The 23,010-nt window shown below is 39.4% G+C and overlaps 1 protein-coding gene across 6 annotated transcripts; it reads left to right on the forward strand.

Annotated features, from left to right (window-relative positions):
- Window position 1: 1 nt before the first annotated feature.
- On the forward strand, window positions 2–22,435 carry TCAIM (T cell activation inhibitor, mitochondrial). Of its 6 annotated transcripts, none has more exons than XM_031590271.2 (12): window positions 29–136; window positions 1,565–1,596; window positions 1,860–1,931; window positions 8,737–8,872; window positions 9,409–9,562; window positions 10,756–11,002; window positions 12,195–12,317; window positions 12,799–12,896; window positions 15,303–15,394; window positions 17,154–17,386; window positions 17,921–18,052; window positions 21,310–22,435. In XM_031590271.2, exons 3-12 carry the CDS (start codon window positions 1,903–1,905, stop codon window positions 21,533–21,535), a joined length of 1,470 nt encoding a protein of 489 aa, XP_031446131.1. In that variant the 5' UTR covers window positions 29–136; window positions 1,565–1,596; window positions 1,860–1,902; the 3' UTR covers window positions 21,536–22,435. The 6 variants fall into 6 exon arrangements, with proteins under 6 accessions (XP_031446132.1, XP_031446131.1, XP_089998630.1 ...); XM_090142504.1 differs by having other exon boundaries at window positions 46–136; window positions 1,507–1,596; XM_090142503.1 differs by having other exon boundaries at window positions 46–136; window positions 1,560–1,596.
- The last annotated feature ends 575 nt before the right edge of the window (window positions 22,436–23,010 follow it).

Raw genomic sequence — 23,010 nt, forward strand, 5'->3', positions numbered from 1 at the left:
ACGGGAATCCCCTCGCCCGCCGCCGCCGCGCCCCGCCCCCAGCCGCCGCTTCCGGGGCCGCGGGCAGCGCCGGGCCATGGGGGCCGAGCCCCGGCGGGCGGCGGGAGGAGGGCGGCGGAGCCGTCCGGCCGCGGCGGTGAGCGGGGCTGCGGCTGGGGGCTCGGCGTCCTCTGCGCGGGAGGGGGCCGCTCGGCGGGCCCGGAGCGGCGGGGCTCGCTTCTGTGCTTCTGTCCGTCGCGTCGCCGCGCGCTCTGACGGCGCAGCGCTGGGAGGCGCCGTCCTTGCCGCGAGCGGCGCGCTGCCGCCGGGGGGCTGCGCCCCGTGCCCGGCCGCGCCGTCGGAGCCCCGAAAAACGGCGGCGGTCGGGTTGCCGTAGCCTGCTTTCCTCGGCGAGCGCCGCCGGAACCCGCTCACCGATTGGGTCGCCTCTGTTGTTGACGCGCGCTCTCCGTCGTGCTGCCGCGAGAAGCCGGCGCGGGTGAGCGGCCCGATTCACCGCCGTGCTCGCGGTGTGCAGGCGGCAGCGCGGTGTCGGGTTGGCGAAGGCTCGGGCAGCGGGACCGCAGCGCCATCGGCGACTTGTTGTCTGGGAGCTGGCGGGTAGCTGAGGTGGGGCGAAGGTGGAACTCGCGTAAGAGCGCGGAACTTTGAGATACGTGACGATTCCCGAGCCGCTCGTAGGGCATCGCAGACAAGAAACAGCGATGCTTTGGTCCGGTTACGTAAAGTGCCGGCACCCAGCAGTGAGGCTCTCGGTGTTTTTCCGTCCTCCGTCCAAATCCTCGCAGCTGAAAGCGCAGCGAGAGAAAAGCGTTTTCTTTCCGGAGAGCTCGTTAATGCGCTCAGCGCAGTTCGTGGCTCGGGGCTGTTGGCAGGACGCTGGAAATGAAAGGTCGGTGTCTGGCCCACCTGGCTGGAAATCAGGAGACAGGATTTATAAACCGAGGAGGTTTCAGCTTAGCGTGTGTTTACCTCCTGCTTGAAATATGTGGTAATGGTGCCCTAATTATGCGTATTTGTGTCAGCAAGGCACAAACACAAGTAAAGGCTGAGCTGTTCTGCACAGCATCACAGTAACCCAGTAACCATCCTGCTATATGGCAAGCAGGGATGGCATTTCTCAGATAACGGCCTGCTCCCAGGTGCTTCAAAATAGCACTTTACTTTGAAAAGCGTGAAGAAAAGTATTCTCAGAAGTGCACTGAAAGCTTGGGTAGAAAACATTGCCGATAGGGATCCTAATCCCTAGCAGTTATTAGGTGTGCGGTTGATAGGTGGATGGTTTGTCTTCTGTTGGAAAATGCTCGGTTATGGATGTGTAGTCCAGCAATCACTGTTTTCTTAACAAACTTCTCAAGATGCTCCCAGGTGCTATTGTATGAGCCTTTCCCCTTGGCTTTACATTGTGGTCCCATAAAATACTTGGCATATGCATTTTAAAACTCATTCATTTGTTAAGTTTTGAACTTAGAGGACTGAAAAATAATGTGGAATTTCATTAATTAGAATGTGTTAATGCTTGAAAAGCATTGAAAAGCGTTATTTTTTCCTTTCTGAAGAACAGAAGAAGTAGGAAGCACGTGCAGTACTGAATCGGTAAGGATTTTACTTTCCCTGTCCAAAACATCTTTAAATACTCCTCTTCAGATCAAATCACAGAAGGAACTCTGAACGTTTGTAAGACCCCCTGTTTGTAGAGAAAACAGGAAACATTTTTATGTGAAACTTGAGTTGTCTATTATGTATTGCTTGTCTGACTTTAGAAGTTACCATCTAGGATTTAGAGCATGCACTGACAAGTGATGGGCAGAGATGCTGATGTCCGCTATTAAACACGGTTCTTTTCTTTTCCCTTTAAGTGATTGGATGGATGAAAGTTTTCCAGAGCACTGAGTTGCTGAAATGTTTTGCTGTTTGAGAGTTGTGCGAAGGTAAGAATTGTTACTGACTTAATTGGTGTATGTTCAAGCTTGCTTATGATTTGCATGTATGCAAAATTGATGGGCTGTTTTTTCTTGTTGTTTACTTAATGCTTATTTCATTTTCTTTTTCATCTGTGCAGCTTGAGGTTATCAGCACAGTTGAAAATCCCCAAAATCTGTATGCTTATTCTCAAGTGAGAAGTCAAAAAGGCTGTAGACAAAGCAAGGGCTTCAGAATTGCTTAGTTACGAGGAAATGGTATTCTAAACCTGAATGTGGTATCTAGGGTATTGCTGAGTTATTAAAGCTCAGAGTCTAAAAATGTGTGACTATATCTGTAGTAGCAAGCTTAATTTAACAAAGTTTATCGGTGCCAAAGCTATAAGCCAAAAGTTAAACTTGGGAGAGATGTGAAGAAAAAGTGAAAAGAGAGCTGAGGGCTATTATTCAATCCATAAATTAAATCTACCCTGGAGCATGATTGCACAATGTGTGCTGGTAGAGATTGTGTTTCATATCTTTCATGGTGTGGGACGGCTGTCCTCAAAGTGGTTGTGACCTTGATTTTAATGCAAAGCCTTTCTCTGCTCTTTAAATCGGAATGAAGCTATTGGAATAATTTATTGCTGCTTCTGCAAGAAGCCATAGGCGTCTCTCTTGCATTTTCTCTCTCTACATCCATTTTAATTAATTTATTTTGTCACTTCTCTTGAAGGATGCCTCAGAGTTGTGTCTTTCACCTTCAGTGAGTGAATTCATCCTTCTGTCACGCAGACTAATTTTGGCCTTTGAGCGTTTCTCTTTTAAGCAAGTTCAAAATAGACTTTTGGCTGGAATCCTGAGCCTTCCTACTAGCACGACAGCGTTGTTTAGATACAAAACAAGGAAGCTGAAGTTGTCCATACTTGGCCGTTTTGCTTGTATGCAATACCAGATGGAAGTGATGAATAGTTTCCAGGTACACTAGAACTTTTTTCCTAACTACTGAAAGCAGTGTTCAGCATAGCTGGAGAATGGATATGGGAAATAGCATGCAAACGAGATGAAGAGAGAAACAAACCCCCTTCTTCCTCTTGGTAGCTGCACCTAGTAGGAAGTGGGTTTCTTACCCACTTGATTAACTGGGCTGTTAATCAAAAGCTGCCATCACATAGATAACTCATTGGATTTACTTGTGTTTTTTTCCTTTGCTGGAAAAAGAATTTTTACAGCTTTGTATCCACTTTCTGCAGAAGAAAAATATGCAGAGAACTGCTATTTTTTCCCTCAGTGAGGCAATTGGTTTTGTATTTCTGGATCCAAAATAGTGATGTGGGCTTTTCATCCAGGGTGCTCTGCTTCCTTTCTTGCCAAGGCAGATACAGCTTTTTCCTTTGTCACTGAGCAACTGTGGCACTTTCTTTTTGTTAAGAGCTTTTGCACTCCATAAGGGCAGGATATTACTGTAGTACTTTACTACTTCAGTTCTTCCTGATATTGTGAATAAGAAGATGATGGCTACTTGTTGTGATTTAACCTGGCAGACAGCTCAGCACCACACAGCCCATGACTTGCTCCCTTCCAGTGGGATGGGGGGGCAAAAAGGCAAAACTGGTCAGCTGAGATACAGACAGTTTAATAGGAGAGAAAAGGAGAAAATTTTAATAAAATAATGCAGAATGGAGTTGCTAACCCTCCTGCTGCCCAATGCCCAGCCAGTCCCCAATTAGTGACAGTCTCCTGGCATACTCACCCCAGTTTTGTTGTTCAGCATGGTACGTGGAATATCCCTGTGGCCAGTTTAGGTCAGCTGTCTTGCTTCTGTTCCCTCCCAGCTCCTCATGTACCTCCAGGCTCCTCACTGGCAGGGCAGTATGAGAAGCTGAAATGTCCTTGACTGCTGAACAGCAACTGAAACATCAGTGTATTATTGACATTATTCTCATCCTAAAGCCAAAACACAGAACCATGCCAGCAACTAGGAAGAAACTTAACTCTATTCAAACTGATACCAGCACAATTTCCACCCAGCATTCCATATAATTTACATCATGTCTTTTGATGTTTTATGTGCAGATATCATTCTCATAGGCTGTGGGTCATCCCTCTCTGATGTCCATGGAGTTCATTCAGTCTATAACTTTGGGCTGTTATGACAGTTCTTCAGGGCAAGAGAGATGCTGTGTGGGGAAAAAAAGATTCCTCTGCTCCAGAGAGAGGTTATAGTGGGTACACACCATATACTACTCTGGGATTTTACTTGCATGACCGTGGAGAGGATATGGGGAAATGGGATGGAGAATCTACTTTGACCATAGAGACAGGGATGTGTGGATTATGAGGATGCGCAAACTCAGAAGGGGGTTCTTCCAAGAAAATGACTGCTTCAGTTTCCAGCAGGCAGTTCCTCAGGCAGATTAGATGTGCTGATCTTACTTCTTATGTTAACAAAGAGTCTTTTAATTCCCATTAGAGTGTAGAGTGTAAGGCCCTATTGGTCAACAGCAGGCAGTGTTGTACCCAAAGCTGTGCCGCTGAGAAGCATAGAAATAACCAGCTGATGGGCTGGGCTGCTAGGATTGAAATGGCTTGGGTAGATCTGAACTGGGAACAGAAAGGTGAATTACTGTTAGCCCAGTGGGCCCACGGACACCTCAGGCCATGAAGGAGGAGATGCAGTGTATAGGTGGGGTCGAGATGAAGGGGTAGACTTGACCATGGACACTCTTGCACAGAATATGAATGCGAGTATGAAATGTGTGCTTGGGTAAAGAAATCCAAGTGGATAATGCTTCTCTGGTATGGAGGACAATGGCTGAAATAGAAACCTGGGAAGGCCTGGTGTGGGTTGATTATGTCCCAGTCTCACAAACCTGCCATGACAAGTGCCATGTGCTTAGAATGGTGGAAGCAACCTTCGGTTGTCTGGAAACACATCCCATGCCCCATGCTGCAGTGCCCAAAGCACCATCCTGGGTCTTGAGAGGAAAGTCCTGTGGCAGCGTGGCATCCTAGAAAGAGCTATGTCAGGCAACAAGGCTCACTTCTGAAATAACCTCATAGACACCAGGGTCAGAGAGCATGGCAGTGAGCGGAGGGGTCACATCCTGTATCATGTACCAGCCTCTGGTAAGATAAAATGATACAGTGATCTGTTAAAAACTGGGTGCTGGGACATTGGACACATTTGTATTTAGCAAATGCCACCTTGTTAGTCAACACTCAGGATCTGATAGTTGAGCTGGTTCTGCCCAGTCAAAACTCATAGATGCTGTAGGAGCAGCTGAAGTCCCTGTAGCACACAGGAAAAACGGGCTGGGTAAGACAGTCTGGGTTATTCTTGCCTTGAGCAAAGGCAAGCCCACCCATGGGAGTGCTTTTGCTGGAGGACCAGGATCCACTTAGTGTGTGATGCACTGGATGTCCCCATCCTTCTGTGTGCCTCTAGGGGATTTGGTGTTGGGTGAGAATAGCCAGCAACTTGAATTCTGTCAAGTTAATTGCTATAGAGTGCTTTATGTCATCCCTCTTGTGGTTGCTCAGTGCTTTGTAAGAATCACCCAGATTCATGAAGAAGGGTTTCTGATGCAACCAGAGCTGGCCTCAGCGTGCAGCAATCCAACACCATGCATCCTCCCTACTTAGCTGAAGGACTGTTACAACAGATGAAGCCCAAAGATGGGCAAAACAAGATCAGTGGTCATTTTAGAGGGATGGCTTGTAGTCTGTGGGAATTATAGTGTGCTATTATGTAACAGAAGGCAAGAAGGGTGATAGTAACTATTTGGGATGTATGGGAAAACCTGAATATGATGTTAATGATATGGAGTAGGGGTGGCTATTGTCCTGTTTTCAGCTGGAATAGAGTTGATTCTCTTCATAGTGGTTAGAATGATGCTAAGTTTTGGCTCTGGGAGAAAAACAGCATTGATAACATAGTGATATTTCACTTGTTGCTGAGCAATGCTGCACAAAGCCCAGAACATTTCAGCTTCACATGCTGTCCTGCCAGCGATGGGTCTGGGGGGTGCAAGGAGCTGGGAGGGGACACAGCTAGGACAGCTCACCTAAACTGGCCAAAGAGATGCCACTTTGGTGTGGTGCAAAACTGGGGCAAGTTGGCTGGGACTGGGTCATTGCTTAGAAGCTGACTTAATATCAGCCATCAGATAGTGAACAATTGCATTGTGCACCACTTGTTCTATATGTTCTTGGTGTTTTGTTGTGTTTTTTTTTTTTTTTCTTTCTGGTCCTCTAAGCTGTCTTTATATCAGCCCACAGGTTTTACCTTCTTTTGATTCTCTTCCCCGTCCCGCTTGGTGAGAATTGAGTGAAAGGCTGTGTGGTGCTGAGCTGCCTGCTGGGTTAAAACACAACACATGATGAAGAGTGTAATTATTAATAGTTTCCAAGAGATGGTTCCCAAAGTACGGAGATAATGGCAATACTGAATACAGATACCAGATTAATCTCGCAAGCAGTGAGTTATATAGTAATGGTGTGAGATAGTAAGCAGCCCAAGAGGGAGCACAGACAGCAAGTGTTCCATAATGCAATTGTGAGAAAGAGCGTGACAGCTCTGAAAGTAGAAGGATCAACATTGTCACCAACAACTATAAAACTAATGTAATGCTTATTACAATTTTGTTTCAACAGGCTCTTGTCAGATCTGTTGTTACCTCAACAGTCAAGCTCCATGTTGGGCACCCAAAGTGGTTTAACCCAGCTGTGAGATAAGCAGTGTGCAGCTGTTTACTCTCCCCCCCACAGTGAGGTGCAGTAGAGGATCAGAAAAAAGGGAAGACTTGTGTGTCGAGATAACGACAATTAATAGGACAGAAAGGCAAAAGAAAATAATAACAGTAGAAGAATATATTAAACAAGTGATGCAGTTGCTTACTGACCAATGCCCAGTGGGTCTCTGAGCAGCAGTTTCCCCAGTTTTATAGTTCAACACAACACAATATGGTATGCAATAACCCCTTAGCAAGTTTGGGTTAGATGTCCTGTTTCTGTCCCCTCCAAGCTATCTGTGCACACCTCTCCCCAGCCCCTTTTTTTTCAAGACAGCACGAGGAGCTGAAATATCCTATGCACAGAACTATACCAGCTACTAGGAAGAAAATGAATTCAGTCCTAGCTGATACGAGGACACTTGTCTTAGAGTCTTTCTCAGATGCCACCAGCAAAGAGGTAGAAATTTTTGCCTGTATTAAATGATAAATTTTATCTTCCATTTAATCTACACTCTCAAGTATTGTCTTTAGTCAAAACAGTTGGAAATTTCATCAGTCTTCTTACATTACAAGTTTTCCTTCCCACTTTTCTACAAAAACTTTTCCTGTTATCAGCGAGCTGACTTTTAAGACCTGCTAGTTAAATATTTGCCTTCCTCTTAGAGGCAGAAACCATTAGCTTTAACTGCTTTCACATTTCTAATTGAATAGCTGGTAAGGTTGACTGAAGAAAGGTAAAGTAAGGGTCAAAGCATCTGCTTGACAACTCAACTGTTGTCATTTAACATTTCCCAGTATGAGAGAGATTGCTTATTGTCTAAGCAGAGATTTAGGGCTTTAGGGGTATTTTTTTAATTAACAAGAGCAATCAGAAAATAGTCTCACGTGTTTCTGTGTCCAGGATTATTATTTGGTATAGGATGCTGAGTGAATAGCTCTTTGTACAAATGGTCTTGCTTACTATTATTATTATACTATCACATAATTACTGTTTTATGTGAATTGGAAACAGCTTCCTCTCTTTCTTGCCTTATCGTTTCTTACTGGGGCTTGTAGTTCTCCTAATGGATGGTACTGTGAGGAGTGAAACAGTATTGTGTTGCTTAACAGAGCAGAATCCCTACCCTTTTGAGTTGCAAACTAAATGAATGATTGGCCAGTTGAATTTGTTAAATCAGGTGAGGGAGAAGTATTACTAAATATTTACACTGTACCTATTCCTGCATTTTTATGTATACAATAGTTAACGTGCTGCTTGGATGTCAGCTTTGAGTCATGGTAGAGAATAGTGGTGGTCTTCAGTTCAGGACTTTTTGCTTCCATTTTAGTCTTCTATTACACAAGTAAGCTCTTTGCAGAACTGTTGTTTAATTTACACATAGCAAATATATCCAATCTTAAGTATTTTCTCTGCTTCTAGAACTTTGCTTTCGATTCTTACTTGAAACAGTCATTTTTTTGTACCACTGAAATTCCTTTTTGTCCTTGTTTTCTTCTTTTCACGAAGATCAAAGGACAAAAAAGTGCTGTCATCTTTTACTAGAGCCTTTAAGAGGGTATTTTTGGGAAATGAGTTGAATTTGTTTCTAAATTGTCTGACCATATGGTCCTCAACTGCAGAGCTTTTTTGATTATTTCTGGGTAAACTTTAATATTGTTGGTACTGCTTGGAAAAAAAATGGGAAGGCTGTGGTTTTAACTTGGAGGTTCAAAAGTATATAAGGGTTGGTTTTTAGCAGCAGTTTCAGAAACTTCTGCAAAAAGTACTACTAAAGGCAGTCTTTATAATTCTAACTACATGACTGGGAAATTAGCATCTGAGCCTACTTCAGAGAAAAATGTTATTGTGCTTAAATGTCTTTAATCAACCATTAGCATCCACTGTGTCTGGAACCTATTAGGTTTCCTCTGTATTAATACAGGATGGTGAGTCCCAAGGGTAAAAAAAAAATCCAGCCCTTGGATTTCTAATAACACTTTTAAATGATTATATTTGCAACTGAGAATGTTTACTCCATTCTGTCACATGCTAATGTAATTTATATCAGCTTGTCGTGTGGTTGATTGCATCATACATAAACATTTTATTACTTTGTTAGGTTATGTCTGGAGAAGATATTGCTACAATGCATTATCCAGTCAAGAACTTTGTCAGGAGCTGATGCCATCCATGCTCTCAAACCTTTCTACTTTGCTGTGCATCCAGATTTCTTTGGCCAGCATCCCAAAGAGAGGGTAAAAATCTTACGGCGGGCTTTCTTTGTAAATGTGGCATATGTCAAAGATGGGAGTGATCTGTTTTCTGTGCTGTCAGAGTGGAGAAAGCACTGAGGCTGAAAATAGTTGTTACAAAAGAGCAAAAGGAGGCATTGTTTCTTTAAGGCATCTATTCTCATTAAAAATAAACTTTTTTTTTTAATTTAAGAGTTATATTTTCTGTTTAGTTGTGATGAAAATATGAAATTCTTCCAGTCTAATTTATAATGCTTACTGCTTGAAAGGCTGTATGTTATGTTTGAAATCAATTGTTTTTTTTTTTAAGCTCAAGAGCCTTAAAAATGAAGTTTGTGCAGGAATGTACAATTATGTACATCATGCAGTGAATTCGTGCAAGATAATTATTCATTTATGCTGAAAATATGAACTGTGTGACTATTCAGTAAGAGCAGCTGGCAGATGGTAAAAACAAATTCTACATGTGAGATTGAAGAGGTTTAGATGAGAACTGGCCACTTTTGTAATTTTTTTCTTTTTATTTTTTTTTTTAACAGGCAGTAAATGAAAACTCTCTGAAGAGGTTAAATGGCTACTTGGAGAATCTACAGAAACCAGGATTTCACTCCTTTAAGCCAACTCAGCTTACCTTTTATGTAAGAGAAAGAGAACCAAACTCTTCTAGTGTTCAAGAATCCTTCAGTACTTCAGGTGCTTTTATATAATGCAGAATGTATCTTCCTGTATTAAAATTTTTTAAGAAAGCCCATTCCTTAACCATGTGCAGTCACAATGACTTTTCAACTATGAAATTCAATGATTTTCAAACCATGAAAATGTGTATTAAATGAGACCAGCTAAGACTATCTCAAGTAGTTAAACAATTTGAGCTTTAAAAAGCATTAAAAGAATGAGAATTTGAGATTGAGATTAAGTGAGAGTATGATGAAGTGGAAAACACAATTGTCAGTTATAGTTGTTGTGCTTTTAGTACCACTATTTGTGTTTAACTGGAAATACAGCAGGGTCCTTGTTTTTATTGAAGGCAGTGTGTAATACTCAGTATTAGGGTGCTTATGGGATCAGCAGGAATTTATTCTGAAATCAGAAGGTCTGTGTTAATAACTGAAGTTTGAATTTGCTGCATGGACTCTTAGCTTTGAGACTACAGATGATATTGCCACATTTCAAATACAGGTTTTGATTAATTTTGTTTTCCATATTTATGTCTGTTGGATCAGTATGCCTTATCTAATAGAAGAGTTTCACATTCTGTGTGCTGCTGGTCAAGAAGCATGAGCTAAGTGTGAGAGACTCTAGTAAAAGAAAACAATCATGCAGTACTCAAGAAAATAGTAGCAGTATGTTCAGTCCATTTAAAATAGTGATTGAGCAGTTTAAAAGCTTCTGCTTTTTACTGCAGGACTGGCTTGCTATCTGATGGGGCAATTAGTCCAAACACTTAACTACTGGACCTTAGTTTTATCCAGTGTGCAAATGTAGTGTTCTGTTCTGAAGCTTTTCTTCATAGTCTGTGAAGAGCTGTTACACTACTGCATTTCCATACTAAATTCTATGCAAATTGATGATGAGTACTAATAGGAATTCTGTGTTGAACTGCCACTGCTAATGCAAAAACACTTTCTCATGGGTTTTGCTGCATCTATGGCTAGGTTTTCAATTTATGCAATCATTCAGTTGCTTAAAAATGTTTATGGTTTTGGGAATATGTAATTTTAAAGGTTCAAATGCTTTCAATTTTGAGGTGAATATTGAGAAAACAATGTGATAGTAATTTCTACCTATGTGCACCTTTGCTTTAGTTCTTGTATGAGAGAAATGTGAAAGCATTTAAAGCAACATCAACTAAATAATGCTAATTTTGTGAAACTTGTCTTTTGTAGGGTTTCGAGCCGTCAGTTTTACTTTACACACACGAGATCTCCTGAGCACAGTATTAGATATTCTCAACTCCTGCAGTTTATCTACAGAGCATATTCAGAGTTTGAGTGTGAACTCTCAGCCCCATAAGGAGGCAAAAAGGGCACTGAACAGACCTATCAAATGGGATAAGACTTACTATTCATTTACTGGATTCAAGGATCCTGAGGAAGAACTTGACCAAGCCCAAAGAGTGGAAACAACTTTAACGTATGTAAGGCTTTTATTTATGTTTTTTTTTTTGTAAGATAATAATACATGAAAGGAGATAATACGTGAAAATTAAGATTGAAATGTTTTAAGTTGCCAGATGTCATAGCACTGTGCTTCTAATGTGTTGTTTGGGGTACCAGCCTTAAATTAAAGCAATTATAAATGCTGAACTTGCATTAAACGCATGACAATTAGTTGTAGAAGTTAGTTGTTTATAAACTGTTTGCTTGTGCTGATTTTGAGGACAAGCTAAGAATGCTGTCTCAAAAACCCTTTTTATAACAGTGAGACTTAATTCAATTTGAAATAAATTTAACATTGCGATAGTAGCATCTTCAGAGCAAAAAATATCCGTTATCCTACATAGCATTTCCCAAGGAAAACTGCTGTGCTTATGCTACTGTAAAACAGTAAATCGAGAATTACCAGGTAGACAATGTTTTGTAGTTATTTTTACACATTTACAAGGAGTGACGCAAACAGTTATGTATTAACAGTCTTGTTTCAATACCTAGCCATTTGGCACTGGGCCTCCTTTTTTGTTCAGGTTTGTAACTTTTTTTTCCCCTTAGAGTACTGTATAAGGCTAAATTAAAGAGTAACTTTCTCCTACAAATGGAATGGTTTATTTATTCAAAGCTTTAGAAGTGCTTCATGAGTTGCATTTTGCTGGTTGTGATTACTGGAAAAAGAACGGTAAAACTTTGACCCGTGTAATCTGTGTTCATCCCAGCTTTGTAAGAGTTGTGTAACTTGGCCCTTCAGTACCACCTCCCTTATTTGATGGTCTAAGAGGATCATTTGGGGGTTTGTTTGTTTATTTAAGATATATGATTGGGATTTCATTCATTAAAGCAGTAAGTTCTGAAGCTGCTCTCCTAAATAAATAGCACTGATCTGCTGCTCGCCACTTTTTGCAACTCTCAAAATCTAATTGTAGTAAGACTGTCAAAGTGTTTTGTTTAATTTGATTGCCTAGTCCCCAAAACAAGAACCATGACATTTTATTAATATTTTAAGGGGAAGCATTTAGCAGTTTCAGCTTCTTCTCTACTTCAAAAAGACTTTTTTTTTCTTCTAACTCAAATTCTTACCGCTAACATTTTATTTTGGTTAGATTACTGCTTGCATGAGAGAAAATACAGCATTCTACTTTTTTTTCTTTTTTTTTTCTTTTTTTTTTTTTTAGATCCTGGTTGGATGATAACGAAGCGAGTGCAGTTGTAAAGCTGAAGAAGAGTTTGCCACTTAGGAAAGAACTAGAACGTTTAAAGTTTGAGCTCTCTCATCAACTCCAGCTCTCAGACATCAGGTAATAAATTACAATAAATTACAGCCCAACTTCCGAATACGCAGTACTTGCTCCTCTAGACAAACATTACACAATGTACAAACAGCAACTGCATGTCGCATGACTGAATCAAATACTGGGTTGTATGTTGCTATTTACTTACTAACTCCCCTCTTATTGACCAAGAGATTCAATTTTCAAATTCTGTTATGTCCAACAGCTTTTATATTTGTTTCTCTTAGAGAGGTTTACTCTGCTTTTTTATCCCATATTGCTATTGGTGCTTACTTCAAGAGAGATTGTTCAGTAGCATTTAGGCTTTTATCTCTTCAAATAGCATGGACAGCTTCTCAGTAGGTCTTTCCTTTTATGAGTATTAAAGAAATGTTACTTTTTCAAGCTATAAGCCTCTTGTCTGTATCTTAAATCATCTGTTGCTTTTTGTTTTCTTTCGTTTTTATAATGTTGAGAATGAAATGCTCTCAATTGGATTTTTGTTTAGGTGGCAGAGAAGCTGGGGTATTGCTCATCGCTGTAGCCAGCTGCACAGTCTAGGTCGCTTAGTCCAACAGAGACCAGAAGTATTAAAGAATGTCAAAGGTATGTTTCCATTACTTGTTTCACATATACTAATATAGTATTGATTCAGAGGTAACTTGAATCTTCTGTGGCAGAGGGACTCTGTTGGTTTTCAGGAGTGCTTTTGATAGCTGCAGGAAAACTTGTCAGGCTTACTGAAAAGCTGGTCAGAATTTACATTGTCTACTGGCTGTTTTTTTGAAGTGACCATTCCTTCCATGATATTCACTACAGTCAGCTTTTATTTTGCTTCTCAATGAATGCAGTCTGAGTGAGGTAAAGTCAGTAGTCTAAGCAGTAAAAACAAAAATCCAACTTGTGTCTTTGAAAGGGTGCTCTGGTTAACAACAGTTTGTTACCCCTGGTAGATGCAAGACAAAAATGCTAGTAAATCTTTGAAGAGTCAATATAAGGAAGGCTTATTAGAACCCCTTTAAAATTGTATTATTTTCTCTTATCATGTGTGTTCCATAAAATACTTACATTGAAGTCTTTTCTCAGGAAAAACTAAAATATTCCATAACGTTAAATACTGAAACAGCTGTTTGACCCATGGCAGTAGCTCTTTGCTGTAGTAGTAACATTTTATGCCTGTCTTCAGATACTCAGTTTTGAGTGACTTTCATCTGGGGGTTCACTTAATCCTTTGTGAAAAGGTGAAGTGGGTAGGATAGTAAATAAATAATAGATTCAAACTGTATTACATTTCAAATTAGCTTTTTTTAACTATGTACACTGAGGATGTAAAGTACTGGAGAGGTCCTGGGAACCTGCTGTAGTCTCAATTTTTTTTAAGATCTTTAGTAATATACTTAATAACTTAATATACTTAATGACTGTTTACGGAGGTGGATAGTGATAGGACAAGGGAGAATGGTTTTAAACTGAGACAGGGGAGGTTGAGGTTAGATATTAGGAGGAAGTTTTCCACACAGAGGGTGGTGACACACAGGAACAGGCTGCCCAAGGAGGCTGTGGGTGCCCCATCCCTGGAGGCATTCAAGGCCAGGCTGGATGTGGCTCTGGGCAGCCTGGTCTGGTGGCTGGTGACCCTGCACATAGCAGGGGGTTGGAACTAGATGATTAATATTGTCCTTTTCAACTCAGGCCATTCTGTGATTTTATGATTCTGTGATTAATAAATACTTGTCAGTAACCATACAGATACAGCTGATCTTGCCTTGTGGTAGGATGATGCACTAGATTTCTTGTAGTCAGCCTTGCACTTTCATTAGGATTTTGGATACACAGTTGCTGAGAGCAGGCTCAAATGTCAGTATGCTTAGGTAGAGAGATGGGTTGAAGAGAAGCTGTGTTTCTCCCATAAATACTACTTTAACATAATTGTCTGCCTTTGGCATCTAGACATTTGAAGAATAACTGATCTAACAATTGGAAGCCATTATATTCAATTTTTTGTCTATTTTTTTCTATCCTAGAAATTCCTAATTAATTATTTCAGTCTCAGCTTTGCAGTTCTTGGACAGCATAATGTCAAAAGTGGAATTATAACCCTTTTTTTTACAGTTGTCCATTATGATTTTTTTATGGAGGCTATACCCTCTCTTTTGATCTCAAGAATCCTGGCTTGATTGGCATGCAGCATTTTATTTAGGGACTTTAGACAGTAACAGACATTTAATGTTCATGCTGCGTAGCTTACCAATTGTCATCTATTTGTTTTATGGTAGTGAAGTGTTTTTATTTATGTTTTGTTTTTTACACTCTGATTTTGGTGCTTGTTAAATTTCAAATCTTCTTATTAAACCTTGTCTTGTAAATGAATACCTTATACTGAAGACTTCTTTTGGAAGCTTATTTTGATAAATAGTTGCTTGTGCTATTACCCTGAATAATCCGTAAGAATTTTTGTACTTCAAAAAAGAAATACACATACATTCTGAGCCTTTTATGTTATTTCTATCCTTAAAACAAGCAAAAAATGATTAGGAAGACATTTCTGATGGCTTGCTTGCTGTGGAGAACTTTGTGGAAGTAATGTTGAACGGTTATGCTAATAGTTCTTTGACTTTTACTGTATTTCTGTATATCTTAAATATATAGCACACGTTTCCTTGGGTATGTGTTATTTGTACAGATCATTTGAAGGAGCTGCTTGCTGATATTTTCCTTTATTAACAGATAGTCTTTGTAAGAAAAAAGTCCAGTTAACTAAAAATCTACTGGATCTATCTGCTTAAACAGGGAGAAAGCAAAAGCTAGTTAAGGTTTGTATGGAAAACTGTTGAACCAGAGTTTTCAAGAATGACTTTTTTGGATTTTGAGAATAAGGAAAGCAACTATTCATTTTGTATGTGCTAGGAAAATGTGTTGCTTGTGGCACGTTAGCAGGGTGCCTAAATCTTACACGATTGTGTGAATGATTGCAATAATGAAAGTTAGTAAGGAGCTTTCTTCTCTCTTTAGGACACACGGTGGTTTTCACAGAGCGCTCAGGTATGAGTGCAGCAGGCCACGTAATGCTGGGGACCATGGATGTTCACCATCACTGGACCAAAGTAAGGTTTCTGTGTTCTGTTGTTATGACATCCTTTTTTAAACTATAGCCAAAATTTTGTTGCTGATTACTGATGAGTAATTTAAAGGAAAAAACATGGCTGCTGTGCTTAGCGTAACCTTGTACATCACATCCTAAATTTAATCTTATCTTACAGCAATTTGTCAGATCTTTACTGCTGCTTCTATTACCAAACCAGTCTCATCTCTGAATAGATAGAAATAAGACTAATAAGTTATGCATTGTTTCAGTATATAAGCAATAAGTGCAATAAGCAGTGGCAGAATATTTCTTCATCTATAAAGAGCTCGTTCCCATGAAGAATTTAGGAATTCTGTTCTGATTGTTGATGTAAATGGGACTTAAATGGAATTGTGAAGGGATCTATTCAGTCACTGGCTGCTAACCAACTCCATCTCTTCACTTCTTTTAGGCAGGCGATAGAGCTGCTGTGGAAATCTATCTAGTGAATATACAGATTCTGCTGTTGTTTGTGTAAAGTTCAGATTCAGCAAGCTTTCTGGCATCTTATATAATAAAGCGTTGTATGTGAGTGCATGTCACTTTAACGATTTTTTTCCTGAATCTTGGTAATTAAAATGCTAGCAATAGTTCTATCAAAAAATATTTCCATGTAAAGGAGATAATTAGAGGAATTTCACAGTTGGAAATTTCACCCAACTAGAATATAATAATATTTTATTTCTAATTTCCAGTCAGTTACAGTGTGAAAACTGAGCACTCAACCCAAAGTTTTCTCTAGTGGCAATTTGGATTTTTGCCTGTACCTTGCACTGAAGGAGACGATAAACCATGTTTTGTTAATATGGAATGATTTATGTACTTAATAAAGTGAGAAACTAGAGTTGAATGCAAAGCTTTCTACTCTGAGATTTGCATTGATAGTCATTGGAATACAAGTATTTTTCTAATACTGGGGAAAAAAAGCCAATCCATTCCTTAATGAGATAAATGTTTCCTCTTTCTAACTTGCCAAAAGCTGCTTGGATTCTATTAATTTCTTGTATCTATAAAGAGGTTATTCTGAAATCACTTGATTGTCCCTGCAGAAGTATTTTTTTGAATGAAGAACTGTATTCTGCTAATAGCTGGTATGTAGTGACTATAACAGACTTTCTTCTTACAGCCTTCTTTCTGTCACCAACTTTTTACGTGTTGGCTCAAGTCTGATCACATCTTAATCTTTCTGGTAGAGGTTTGTAAATTAGATGCCTGGTTCTTTCCTTCCTTCCTCCAGACTCCAGATAAACTACATTATTAGCCAAGTCCTTGGAAAGAACTACTCCCAGTGACACAGGATCTCTGCTTTTTGGGGAATTGATATATAAATTAGGATGGCAAAGACACTCTTGATGACAGCATATGAGAGATACGCGTTTTATGTAGGCCTTAGATTATAACTTGCTTTAGATCTGGGACTGTTAATTCTGTATAATAGAGATAGAGGACATCCATCCATCCATCATGTCATCCATCTTGTATTGGCTCATTTATAGTGTAAGTGCTGAAAACACTTATGAACTTTTTCCATTATATCTCACCCCAAAATGCATACATGCAATATTTCTCTTTTTTTTTTTTACATATTCCTTGATTGCTGTTTCCCATGCTTTTTTGTGGTGTTTGCTGTTTATTTTTTTGCACTGTACAGATTTCTCTTGTTAACTTTTTCATTTCTTAAAATTGAGTTGTATGCCTGGTAACATAAAAAGTATTTGTGTTTGTATGTGTCCACACAGATTTTTGAGAGATTGCCAAATTATTATAAACTTCAGGAGAGGCTGCTGTTCTTGGAAGATCGGATAAGCCAACTTCTGGGAGGCATACAAGTAATATATGTAGAAGAGCTGCAACCCCTCTTGACTCTGGAAGAGTACTATGACACTCTGGATTCTTTCTATAACAAACTACTTGACAGTCGACTGCCTTTTCATCCACAAAGTCTGAGAGGCTTGCAAATGATTCTAGAAAGGTGAGTATTTGCAGGAAAGAATTATTTCATCTAGAGCTTTTACTTTTTTCTTGTGATTACACTGATTATTGCTTTCACTAAGAAGAAAACTAGCAATGATTTCGCATTTTCAGTGTGTTTGTCTTATTTCTAAAGGTTCGGTGTGCCTTTACGTGGGTTAGGGAAAGAGGCTGAAGGAAATTATGCATGTTTTATTCAAGCTGAAGTCAAAATTGGAGTTTTTATCTTATGTTGTTGTGTTGGGTTAAATCAAAGGTTTTGTGCTGTCAGAAGAACATTTATTTATATATATAATGATGCTGAGTATGTATACTTAATATTGTTGACTATGTTGCTAATGAAATGTAATTGAAAGACTTATGTATGATGTTCATGTATTCTTATGAACCAAACTTGATTATTTTTTTACCTACTTTTCTGATTATGTATTGATAATCTTACTCTTATGATCAGAATCAATTCTGTAAGTAATTCATGCAAATAGTTACATGGGAAAAAAATCTTATTTTTCATTTCCATCATGTTTCATTACAGTGATAGATACACGCCAAGCTTACATGAATTTGGACACTTTACCATCCCAACAGTCTGTGATCCAGCAACCCTTCGATGGTTTATTATTGCCAAAGCACAGGAAGCAAGAGAGAATCTGAAAAGAAGGGAAGAGTAAGTGTTTATATCTCAATACATTTTTGTTCATGAAAATCTTTGCACACCATATTTCTCACTTGTAGCAGCGTTAGACCTTTGAGGATAGCATTTTTGCTCTCCTGGTGGAAAAGTAACCTGTTTGTGAGGCAGAACTTTACCTATCAGCTTTATTGAGTTGAAAATTGAAGTGTGCTGTGGATTCAGACAGTTGTTAGGAAATGACTGAGGAAATGATTGTCCTTCATAATGTACAGTTTGTCCTTCAGAAACTCAGAAATAGAGGATTTTTGCCTATGTGTTTTTTTGTTGTTGTTTTGTTGTTTTTTTATGATGTCCCTAAAGAAGAGACTTTCCCATTTTTCCCCTTCTTTTCCACTCTTTCCTTCCTTCCCCACTAGAAGAGTCCTTGATACTGAATAAGAAAATCAACAAACTTCTACTACTTTTTTCTATAGTGACAAGAAAATGGTAAAAACAGCTGAGTCTGACTAGAGAATTACTATTTCTAATTGTTACTCAGTTGAGGAAAAGATTAGTTAGTACATAGTGAGGGGAAGAGAAAAACTAGGGGTAGCATGATGGGAAAAAATACCTTCTTGGTACTTTTTCACAGTTGCTGGTGAGAAGAGAAGTATGGTTATAGTGAGTCACAGAACCAGCACTTACTGTATGTCATGGAACTAATGATATCCAGCACAGCTGTACTTTTGTTGCTGACCTTGTATGTTGTATGTACCTTTGAGGATTAAGAGCGCTAAGTGGAGATTTTATTTTGAAAAAAACACTGATATGTAACTGGGTGGCACTGTCCTTTCACAAGTTGCTAGTGCAAGTTTATTTTTCTGCTTCAGAAATCCTTTAATGAATTGTTGAAACATCATGCTTTGTCATGAACATATCTATGATGTGTAGACCCAGCATGTTCTCTGAAGGCTATTTTAGGAATGAGCCTTACTGAAGGCTTTATGGTTCTAGCTCAAATAAGATCCAGTGCCTTGGGAAGATTCATTTGGGAGATGGACTTTGGTACAGCATGGAGGCTTACTGGAGTTTTTCTATAACCCAGGCACAGCTCTGAAGGTTGGTTATTTTAGCCATGTTAATGATAACTGCTGAATGATGCTCTATCCAGATGCCCGTATTTGACAGATGGAAATGTATGTCTGTGGAGGTTGAGAGTGGTGTTGTAGCAAATATATGCACTTACATCTGGTAACACACTCCCTTTAAGCCCTTCTGCTACCCCTCATCAATACTACCCAGGAATAATGACTTTAGTTTAGCAGTGAAAGAAATGTGGAGTTCCCCTCAGAGTATAAGCTGCTGTGTTGCAACACTGTAAGAGGCAAAGCTAAGTATCTCAGTTCTTCTGTCTGTTGGATGATTGCTGGTTTGTGTAAAATAATTGAGAACAGCTATACTTAGTCATATCAAAAATCTGTTGATACCTCATCATCTTTTAGCTTCTGGAAAGGCTGTATGAATGGGGCAAAATTATGGTGTTCTTTTTACTCTGTACTCCTCTCCAGTTTCTGACAGTCTGTACTTGACTAAATACTTGAAGCCAGAAGCGTTATCTCATGTTAAGAGCATTCATTAGATTGTTTTTCCCCTCTAAATTATCTAATTATTTTTTTGAGCCAGCTTATATTTTGTGGCTCCAATGTATCCTGTGGCAGCAAACTGTACAGTGGGATTATGTTTGCCATGCATGTTTAAGGAGGAATGAGATATCCTTTGTTTTATAGACCTGTAGCCTGACGATTTCTTTTGACATTCTCTTTTTTGTTCTACAGGTAATATAAAAGTTATTCTGTGTTTATCACCTTTTCTTCTTGGTGTATGTGTGGATGTGTGATATTTCTCTGTTGTTAACATCTTACTGAGTCTGAAAATTCCTTTTCCATTTAATCCTTCCTTGAACAGAATTCATTCTGTACTTTTCAACATCCTCCTTAGCCTCCCATGGCTGTTAAAGGGAATCTGAGAGAAAGGAAAGTAGCTGGGCTTCTGTATGGCTTGATGTGCTGGAGAGTTTGGATGCTACTCTTCTACAAACTGTGTTACCTACATGAATAATGTCAGTTGTCTAGTAACACAGGATTTAATATGAATCTACTTCACTTTTGTATAGTGTCTGTTTTATATTGTGTTTCATTGAGGTCTAAGCATCTTTGAGGAAGCAACTAAAGATAAGCCTGCGTTTCTCACTGTGTGCAGCTAACTTGATATCCTTAAGGGAGCTTGAGGCTTCACAGAAGGGGAGACCTTGGCTCACAGATGTCAGAGAACGTGCAGTGCTGTGCAAATGTAAGCAGCTCCTGCACTCACCTCAGATGAAGAGTAGTGTTGAACCCCTTCAGGAGACATTCAGTTCAAGTCCAGTAGTCTCAACAGCTGTGACCGTACTTAGTTTTGGGCTCCTCTCACAGTAGTACTCATTAGATGAGAGGTAGCACCAGCTCTGGAATCTGGAGGTACAGAGTCATCCCATCTCCAGTGCTGCAGACACTGTCAGAGCTAGTTGAATCCAAGCTGACCCAACAGTAGCACTGCACTCCAATCCCTCTGTATTTCCAGGTCTGGTCCAGCCCAGAGCCAGGCAGGAGATGTGGGAGTCTGTAAACTCAGTGTGTAGCAGTGTGCTGTTCTGATCACCAACTGACTCTAGAAGAGGTGTAGCTGTGTTAATATGGCACAGTGCCTGAGCTACAGTCTTTCTGAACCTGCACTGTATTCAGATCTTGCCTTCCACAGTTTCAGAGACTCTTGATTCTGCAGATGAACATTTTTTCTGAGAAGCCTGAATTTGTCATGTAGTGTTACTATTTGTCTGGGGTGAATTTAAAACAAACAAACAAGCATCTGTAAGCTATTGTTTCACTATTCTGTATGCTTGCTGCAATTAGTAAGTTAGTAGTACATGTAAGTTGATTGTATCTGTCATCCATTATTTTTTTTTAAGGCATGCAGATGTCACTGGTCTTAGTTGAGAAGGCTGGGTAGTTACTAATATGATTTTACTCTGGAAGCTTGTACTTTCATGGTTGTTTATTTCTATCTTATATTAAAAATGGAGCCTCCCAAGGCTTTTCTTCCAGGTATTTTTCTGACCACCTGGTTAATAAAAAAAAAAATTCTGCAGGCTTTGAAGTGTGTGGGCACGCTGCTGTGCAGTCATGGAAGCACATGTAGTCTAGCTTATTTTTTTCTTAAGTTTAATACTTGTAGAAATTCTAATTTTGTCCCTGTATGCCATCTTTATTTGCTAGGATGATGATTACAGAAAAAGAGCTGATAGATACTTCTGCTGAGAAGTTTTCTTTGGATCGACTGTACAAGGAGCCCAGCGTCACCAGCGCACAGATGATAGATTGTTGTAAGCGACTGCTGGAAGAATCATTACCATACCTACAAGGCATGCACCTTTGCATTTCACATTTCTACTCCGTGCTGCAGGATGGAGACCTGTGTATACCTTGGAACTGGAAAAGCTGAGGACATATCTGATAATCAGATGAATTGTTTATTTTCTGTAAGAGGCTATAAATATGAGTGTTTTTAAGAGTAAATTATTTAAATCTGTATTTTGATATCCTCAAATTTTCTTCTAACTGCTGCTCGGAAGGGATTGGACAATTTGCACAATGCACAGTATTACCAATTCTAGGTAAGAGATCTGTACATTCTCTGTACTACTGTAGGAGTCCTGGTGTACAGTAGCAGTGCGAAATTGCGTTTTTATAGTTACCAATGAAAAGATGTTACATTGCAAGACTGCAGAAATGTGCACATGTATTTTTAATATACGTAAGTATTGCTAGATAGACATCCTTAAACATGGAGAATACTACTCAAATGAGACACTACATATTGTCATAAAGGATTTTTTTCAGTGCAGGAACTGAATATATAAGTTATCTGGTGGCAATATTGGCATTCCATATTGCTGCCTCTTAGCAAATTTAAATTAAAAAAAAAAATGAGTACGACTGCTCTGCAGAAGAAAACAGTACTTAAGCTTGGTCTCTGCAGTACAGTTTCATGTGCTGGTCCAATATTGTTGCCTTAGAATTTCAACATATGCCAGTTGTACTGTCTATGTTAATTGTAAAGAAGCTGTCATTCGGTTGTTTTCCAGCATTTGCTTCATAAATACAGACCATCCTCTTCGCATGCACTCCTAACAGATTGCAAATCCCATTCACAGCACTTACTGCCTGAGTAGTTTAATGGATCATCTAAGGAAAAGTAGCACTGGTCTGAGTGGGATTGTCTGCAAGAGTAAGTACTTCTCAGTGAGAGCAAGGAGCTTGCAGTAAGGTTCTGTAGAGCAAATGTGTATCTTTACTGGTTCTTTATTCTTTTAATAAAATACAAAGTGTGAATTTGTCAGCACTTTTTCATTGTAATACATGCTAAGATGTATTTTGTATGTGGGCTACTACTTTGAAAAATATCCTTTGAGAAGAACTAACAGCTTAACGGTTCTGGACTTTAATTCACCTATAACAACTGGCAAAAGAAAAAATAAAAAGGATTTGTCTGATGTTGACTTGCCTTGTATTTACATCTGTGCTGAGGGAAGGTAGTTGTTGGGGTTCCCTGTTTTGCCTTTTTTTTTCTATTGAAAGGTTCAGTTTTAAGTTACTTTGGTGCCAGTGTTAAAAGAAGCCATTATGATATCAAGCCTATCTCTTTATAAAATGCAGAGGCAGAAGCAGAGATAATCTTGGGCCTATACTTCAGTCCAATTATTGGTAATTCTTGCTGATAGATTCAAAAGATAGGCTGATAGTTTCTTCTGACTAAGCAGTTTATTTCTGTTGCATGTTACTCCCCATCATTCCATCTGACATGGACAATAAGGTCTATGTCCCAGCTGTATTAAGCAAATGAGCCACTCCCATCAATTGTAGCCTTGCAATACTCTCTGTAATAGCTCTTTGCAAGTACGCTGCCTATAGGAATAA

Source organism: Phasianus colchicus, chromosome 6 (genome assembly GCF_987193195.1).
Source record: "Phasianus colchicus chromosome 6, bPhaCol1.hap1.1, whole genome shotgun sequence".
NCBI classification, from domain to species: domain Eukaryota; kingdom Metazoa; phylum Chordata; class Aves; order Galliformes; family Phasianidae; genus Phasianus; species Phasianus colchicus.